The sequence below is a fragment of the Bidens hawaiensis genome, unplaced genomic scaffold (genome assembly GCF_021521415.1).
Source record: "Bidens hawaiensis isolate Kalapana, Puna unplaced genomic scaffold, B.hawaiensis_p1.1 tig00000536_1, whole genome shotgun sequence".
In the NCBI taxonomy this organism is placed as follows: domain Eukaryota; kingdom Viridiplantae; phylum Streptophyta; class Magnoliopsida; order Asterales; family Asteraceae; genus Bidens; species Bidens hawaiensis.
Window position 1 is genome coordinate 5124340 of NW_027491034.1, and position 8604 is coordinate 5132943.

At 36.8% G+C, this 8604-nt stretch overlaps 1 protein-coding gene across 1 annotated transcript; it reads right to left on the bottom strand.

The window, feature by feature from the left end:
- Nucleotides 1–735: 735 nt before the first annotated feature.
- LOC143635642 (uncharacterized) lies at nt 736–5432 on the bottom strand. Its single transcript, XM_077103422.1, has 7 exons — nt 4643–5432; nt 4043–4175; nt 3872–3943; nt 1340–1483; nt 1148–1219; nt 989–1060; nt 736–877 (listed from the first exon to the last, which is right to left on the bottom strand). The coding sequence occupies exons 1-7, from the start codon at nt 4821–4823 to the stop codon at nt 802–804; spliced, it is 750 nt and encodes a 249-aa protein (XP_076959537.1). The 5' UTR covers nt 4824–5432; the 3' UTR covers nt 736–801.
- Nucleotides 5433–8604: the final 3172 nt, after the last annotated feature.

Genomic DNA, 8604 nt, shown 5'->3' on the forward strand with positions numbered 1-8604 from the left:
ATATATTACTATTTGTAGCCCTATACCATTACACCCCAAAAACAAAAACTCATCATTTGCTGATTGGGCGCCACATGACGCAAAACGCCCTAATTTATAGGCCATCGACTACATATAGCCTAACTCAGAAAATATTAAATGGATCAAATAATGAATAGGTTAATATCATAACAAAAAGCCAATGTACTTTAACGAACGAAAAAGATATTTAACATAATTATGGTATATTTAAACCTCTAAAGAAAGAAAAAGAAAAGTCTCTTACCCCATATTTTACTGTACATTCTACACTTGTAATCTAAAATGCATCTGCCTTTGAAAAAAAAATAATAATGAGTAGTTAACCTTTATATAAAGTTTTTGTGCAAAAACTTTATATCTCACTTTAATTATACTTTTATAAATCTACGTGCATACATTCTATAACTATAGGAACTTTAACATATGGAAAAATTAGATTGACTGAATTTTTCATGGTTTTACATGTTTAGAGAATTCAGTATGTCAAAATCAAGTTGAGTGACTTTTTCGTGAAAACTGGGAAATTATATATGTTTGTTTGTTTTCTTTTTTTTTTTTTGAATAATATTAAGCCTAGTATTCAAAGAGTAACCAGTCAGATATTCTTGTAAAGAAACGAGAGTAATACATTATAATGTAGCTAGTCATACTGTTTATATTTTATACATTAAAGTTCTACAAAACACAATAGAAATGGGACAAAAGCTTGTTTTTATGAACCCAATCCTATTCGACTTAGGATGTAAGGTAAAAACACCAAATTGAAATACCTGAAGAAGATTATGAGTTCAGCGGGGCTGAGGTTGGGGTAACAGGAACATCCTCAGGAAATATCAACTCAGGATTATTGTCAAAACTGAAACATAAGAAGCCTTTGCAGTCAATAAAAGGAATTAAGGGGTGATTTAATGTCAAATGGTGGTTATTTTGATCCTTCTAAAGAAAACGGTTCGGACTAACGATATACCTTAAATGTGAGAACAGAACAAAGGATCCATTGCGAGGAACATATCCGCTCAAACTGTTGTTTGTTAGATCACTGCAATAAAACCAACCATATATAAATTCATGTTTGTTGCAATAGTTACATGAGAGAGTTAAATTATTGGGGCAGGCTGATACTTACACAACTTGTAGTGTAGCAATGGTAGTTAGCGAATATGGAATTGTTCCATTCAACGCATTGTCGTTGAGACGTCTATTATGCACAAAAAGCAGCGAAAAAGAGACAGTTACTATTAATTTACTAGTGTATGTTCATCATAAATAACAATCTCAAACAGTCATTAAAATGAGGGTGAAAGCGTGCTCATCATACAGGAAGCGAAGTTTCTGAAGGTTGCCCAAGGTCGTTGGAATGTAACCGTGTAGCCGATTCAAGTAAAGATCCAAGCTCAATAAGTTGGTTAGGTTCCCAATCTCGTTAGGAATTATTCCAGTGATGTTATTACCAAATATCTCCCTGTCACACACAAATAATAAACATCTATTTAGAAACATTTAAAGGCCGTGGCAATTATGACGATTTTTGTTTCATTTTAAATGGTTTATAGGATTACTAGTCGTATACACGCGCAATGCCGCGGTAACAACAAGGTAACTGCAATATTTATAAACAGATTTTTAGTAGTTACAACCTTTTAAACATATGACGCGAGCCAAAACCATATATATATAAAGATGACTCGAACTCATTATGCTTTTAACATGTTTTAACCAGAACCAAAATTGACAACTTTTTTTTTCTTAAATGACTCAAACTCATTTTTACTTATTGCATGTTTTGGCCTAAACAAGATTTTAAACTTTTCTTTTATAATGACTTAAACTCATTTGGTAGCATTTTAAAGAAATCGTTGACTCGAAACAAAAAACTAATTTTAAAGAAAATGATCAAAACTCATTTTGATATCATTTGAATAGAACCAAAGTTGATATTTTTTTAATGACAAAAAATCATTTTGGTTATAAGTTTATAACATGCGCGCCAATATTCTTGCATTGGAACGTCGACAAAATAAACACGTCGTGATTGTATGTTTGAAATTTATTAAAACGTATTATATTCAAAGATATATTTGAAAAACAAAGGAAAAGAATATAGATGATTATACGGGTAAACTTAAGGGGATGGAAGAGTAATTATTAATTAAATTTACAAAAGTTAATTATAGTTGAAGGGTTAAATTTGTAATTATATTTTAGGTTCACATATGCATATTTGAGTTGTACTCTTATGCTTAATTGACTTGTACATTATAATTAACACCTCAAAATAAAACAAAATTTACATTGAAACATCAACAAAAGTAAGCATATTGCAATAGTAAGTTTGTTTTTGTTTAAAACACAATTTATTAATAGATATTGAAGAAATAACAAATTTAAATGAATAATGGGTAATGATAGAGGGTTTATACGTAACTATTTTACAAATTAACAAAGTTGTATCAAAGTTGAAGGATCATTTTTGAACTATTTTCTAAAGTAAATATTCTTAACCGTACATGATGTCAAAAATATCATATTGTCCACAAATTTTCAAAATATCATGCATTAATAATTGTTTTTTTTGCAAGAGTGATTGTACCTCTTAAAATTTAAGAGATAATTCACACATGTTTTATATATAGTATATAATATATATATATAGATATTAATGGTTTATAGGTTGTCAACCATCTCTTTAACCAAATATAGTTGTCCCGCTTTTAAGGTAAGTGGGCTTGGCCCAGCTTCAAAATTTTGAATCTTCAATATTTTATTTAAATACTCATTTCACATATTATTTATTTTTCTATAATAACTTGTAATATATAACTTTTTAAAAAAATCTAAACAAAATTTTTAGGTTTTTTTTTTTCGGAAATCTGATATAAATATTATTTAGTCTGATGTACTTTTGCAAGAGAAGAACTACATTGTTTAAAATAAATCGGTTTCAGTAAAATTTCTTTCGGGATGTAAAATGTATTTAAATTTATTAGAAACATATATTAAATATTACATCTTATGAGAGAAAAAGTTAAAATCATATTAAAAATTAATTATTGAATAATTTAAAACTGAAATGGGTCAAAAACCCTGTATTAGTTGATTTATGTTATGTTGGTATCTCAAACATAAAAATAAAAATAAAAATTAATGGTTTAATGCCCAAAGTGTATTTTTATGGGTAAAACTAGAGGTGTATAAATCGGGTTTTTCAAACACCCGGTTTCTGGTATGAAACCGGGTTTGGGTATGACCGGGTATTGGAAAATCGGGTGTTGGTAATACCCGGGTCGGATCCCGGTATTGTCTCTAAAAACCATACCCTATGCATCGGGTTCGGGTCGGGTATAGAACTGGGTATTCTTAAACCAGGTATTTGAATACCTTATTTTCGGGTATTTAAAAAACCCTACTTTCGGGGTTTTTTTTTGCTTTTTTTCTAGTATTTTCCGGGTATAGATTGAACTTTTTAAAAGGTTACACTTTTTAGGGGTTTTTTTGAAATATTTTTCGGGTATAGATCAGGTATTTGAAATACCCGGTTTCGGGTTTAGAAAAACCCGGTTACGGCTATGGAACCGATTCAGGTTTTCGTGTATTACCGGGTATAAATCGGGTCTAGTTCGAGTTTTAGTACCGAAATGCATACCCTATCAGTACCCTACGGGTAGTGTCGGATATAGGTTCGGGTATTAAAAACCCGGGTATAAAAAAAACCGGTTCCGGGTTTTTATTTCGGATCCGGTTCCGGGTTCGGGTTTTTTTGCACCTCTAGGTAAAACCTAAAAACTCATTTTATTCAACAAATTCGACTATTGCTAAATTTATAATCATATTTGACACAAAAACTACTTACAAGAACTGTAGATTAGCAAGTTGACCAAGCTGCGGAACCAATTCACCGCTCAAGTTTGCGTTTCCAAGATCACTACGTTTAACAAATCCCACAAAATATAATTCCTTGTAATAATACACAACGGAGAAAGTAGCATTATTTGACGATTACAAAACTGGTGAAGAAGCTTACATTCGAGTAACACTTTTTTCATCGTTGCAGGTAACATGATACCAACTGCATGGGTTGACCAGAGTTGGATCCCAGCTTTGCATAACATTGTTAGGATCCTTTAGTTGGTTCTTTAAGGCATACAATGCATCACCTGTCTTTACACAAGAACTACGTTACTAGCTTATCTTAATTTTGTTAGGTTAATGAAGTTTACAGGGCGGCAGTCACAAAAATAATCAAATTTTGGGTTGTAATAGACTAATATATTCTCACTCATTTAAAAAACTAGTCATGTTCAGGTTGAACTCTGTTTATCTTGTTCTAGTGAAAAAAGGTTGACCCTCTAACCTGTTAATTATGAATCATTAAACCCATTTTTTACAACCTGGTTAACATCTTTTCAACTTGATCATTACCCACCAATCTGTTGGACAAGTTTAGGTAAATAAGAAGAATGGATCGTGTTCGGATTACACGGTTTTAAGTGTGTACATGTTAGGGTTGATGCATTTAATATGAATAAAATCATGAGTCTGTGTTTAGGTTGAACAATTCAACCTGACACGATTATTGGCATCCCAAGTTTTACTACAAATTTGGCATAAAGAAAGCACGTACCTTCAGAATTCCCATAAACAATCGACATTTCATATAATACAAAAGTAAATAAGGCGAGAGCAGAAGATGAAAACAAAGAAGGGATCCGATCCATTTCCCACAATTGACCAGAACTTGAAAACCAATCTAATTGTAGCTTTAAAAACAGTTCAAACCGACTAAACCTATTTATAGCGTCCATAAATATCGTTCATATAACTAGTTTAAGGAAGTGTACAAGTGGAAAATTACCTAGTAATTAATTGTTGTGGGGTTTGGAATGCAATGTTTCTAGTATTTTTGCTATTGTCTCGTTATTGTGTTATTTTTAAAGGCAAGTGGTGATAGGAAAAGTAAGGGTGAGACAAGAGTAGGAACCGGTGAGGAGAATTTAAGAGAAAATAAAGGGAACTTTTCTTTTAAGGTTATTTATAGTAAGCATGTGATAGCTATAAAAATACACAACTTAAGCATGGTGTGTATACTTTAATCCGAGTATCCCCTTTTATGACTTAACACGAAGCCGCCATAAGTTAAGTAAAATTTCATCACTTATTTCATGCGCTTCATATCTTTTATCCTATCACACGTCCTTTAATCATAGCCAATTAAACACGGATAAGTGTCACATGCCGTATTAATTTAACGTATCGTCATATGTGTCTTCATATCTACCATTTTTCGTATCACCTTCAAAATTTCATGCTCTTCAGTCTTTATATTGTGGTAGAAATATGGATTCTTCGTTTGAGCATATAAAAATTGTCCTGAAATGAATAAGAATGTATGTATCATCTTATACATGTGTTGCATTTACTTTAATAAAATTGTTCTGAAGAAACACGAATCCAATCCTCTAGTATGGGTCCTGGATCCAATGAGTCCACAGGGTAAAATACGATAACTAACAACGCAGTATGAGCACAACTTCCCAAAGTCCAATGACCGGAATATGCAAAACATACACCGTGAGTCTCGTTACAGGAAGGACAAGGTTGTTGGTCTTCCTGTAACCACCCTCTGGCGTGAGAATCAGTAACGTTCGTAAAGGAGAAAGTACTGAAGTACAACAGACTAAGAGCAGTCAGAATATATGTAAATAAGAATACCGGTGAGTGAATGAATAACTCATGCAGGTTGACAAGGTATTTATAGCCGAAGGATGTAGGAAGGTGATTGGGCCAGCTGTCCTCTTCTAGAAGATCTTGATAACTGCCTGGATGCGTGTCCTCTTGTGATAGGTTGAGCTATACGTCCCATGTGCATGGTTATAACAACCTGGACACACTCGCCCAATGATAGGACGGATAGCACCCTGGCCATGTGCACGGTTATAACAACCTGGCCAGGTATCCTTTGCTCATTGGCTGGTAGGTCACGTACTCTTCAAGTAACAATCGTGGACATTCTTCTAGAGGATGGTTAATTGGTGACAACTGTCCCATTGGCATTGCCCTGCAGGTGTTTTAGCGGACAGATGTCCTGTCCTGCGGATGACTCCTGAGGGTGCCAGGATGCTTCAGCGCGTGGTATGAGGATGTTCTTCCTCTACCGTGATATGCGGGTGATCCATATATCCCGCGGGTGATATGTGAGAAGCTCCTCTATGACCCGCGGGTGGTACTTAAGGGTATTTGGGTCTTTTTGGGTGATAAGCATGATTTGTTTGTCCCTCCATGGGACATTACTAATGGATCCCGGTTCACTGACCCCGGGGTCTGCATGAGTTTTATTAAGCACTGCGTGCCACCGGCCAAAATGGTGCACCAGCGAGATCTTTCCCGCCACGACCTGCATACAGACGTAGCCTATCATCCGGCTAATGCTTTAGCTGGTAGTCAAGAAGTCTTACATGAATGGCGTACCATGGGCGGGAAGTTGGGGGAAGCTCGTCCGGAAGCTGAAGCTGCGAAGAAAGAGGCCGAGGCATACCGTGTAGCGGCTAATACTGCAAAGTGGAAGCAGACCGATGCTGAGATCTCCCTCAGGGGCGAGCAGGACCGGAACGCTACCGCTGCTCGTCACTGGAAGGAGGCTTGTGAAAGGCAGAACTCTCTTCTTGAGGCTGCCCGGGCTAACACTCAAAAGGAAAAAGATGACCTGGCCCTGGCTCAAGAAGCAAATTCAGCTCTGGAAAATCAAGTGACCCTTCAAGGCACTCGAATCCAAGATCTCGAAGCAAATTGAAGTTGCAGAGGGAGCAAACTGAGCTTAAGGACAAAAGTGCCATTGAGGTTCAAGCTGCCTATGACTCCTTCCTGCAGGCTCATGAGGAAACAATTGCGGGATCTCAAGCGCTCCAGGTGCGGGCTGACCGCACGGAGCAGGACCGTCAGTGGTTCCTCACTCGGGGAGTTGATGTCGTAAGTTTTTTCCAATTTAATGCTCATTGCCCACCTTGTGCTTTGATACGAAAGACTTATGATTTTATTTTGGCAGGTCATCCGCCATATCAAAGGAAGTGTAGAGCTTACTGATAGCATTTCCAATTTGATGGCTGCTTCTTCCTCCTTTGGACGTGTCAGAGGCTTTCATGAAGGGATGAACTACGCTCAGAGTAACCGCACATTCAAAGATCATCCGCTTCATGGTCGTTACGTCAAGCAGAAACGTGCTGTGCGAATTAAAGAACATGATGGTCTGCGCTTCCCACTTCAGGACATGCTTCCGGAGTTTGCTTCCGGCGTGCAATAGTTAAAGATCTATTTGGGCGAGAAGTCTGAGGATGACTCTTCGGAAGACATGTAATTGAAGGCTCCGGAAGACAAAACGGCGTCAAATCCTTAGGATATGTTTAGATATTTTGTAACTTGTAATTTTTCTTTCCATTTTTGTAATCATCTTTTGAGTAATTAATGGGAAAGAACTTTTTTGTCTTTTGTGAGTATCCAACTGTTCTAAGGAAAATATCCTTAGGAGATTTTTTGAAATTTGAATTTTTTTAATAATTAGATAATCATGATGACGTGACGGAGAGAGAAACTTCTTAGAGACAAATGATAGGACGTGTATGAAGCCCTTAACAGCCTGTTTACAATTTCTTGAATCTCCCGCCTGACGTGTCAGTTATCTGCCGCGGTTTCTCTCTCCTTTGGCACTCCATCAGTCGCATTAATTGCGATGAGTATAAATATATCACTTGTGGTTTTATTCAACTCTTATCATTTTCAAACTCTTCTTCTTTCAAAACTTCAAGCCTTAGAACTGTCTGAGATCTCTTTCTTCTTCTTATTCAAATGGCTGGAGAAAAGAAAGGTACCCCTACCATTAACGAAGTCGTCGTGGCTTTGAAAGAGAAAGACTTTAACGACGTTGTTAACGTATATGGACTAGCGACGGAATGGGAACCGGAACGTCCGGCGGAAGGTTCTGTTGCCACCAGTCCACCGCCGAAGAAGATGGCCGTCTATGTGGACCATTTCATGACGGGGAACTTCCGGATTCCGGTGACAAATTCCTTCGGTCGATTTTGACGGAATACGGGGTTCACATATCTCAGGTCCATCCTTTTGGGATGCTAAGAATTCGTCATTTCGAATTCGGTTTCCAAGTCCATGATTTCGAGCCATCCGTCTTCATGTTTGCCGTATTTTACAAGATGACCTTCCGTGACGGGTGGTATAGTTTTGCCTCTATTGTGAAGAATGGTATAGGTACGGAGTGGATCCGTAGCCTTCATGGTTGGAAACCCAAATTCTTCTGGATCAGGGAGGATGTTATCCCATTCCCTATGACTTATCGTAAGGCGGAAGCAACCATGCGAACGATTCAAGCTTCCGCTCATGAGGGCCAACCATGGTTCACGACCCTGACCGCCACGCCGACTCCCATGCGCCCTATCCATAAGGGGGCGATGGTGAGTGCAAGGATGAGCCGTCTATGGCCATTCCCTAAGTTGGAGCCCTATTATGAGAAGACCAACAAGAGTAAGCTTGAGGTTACTTATTTTCTTATTAAACATTCAATTTCTAACTTGTGTTAGT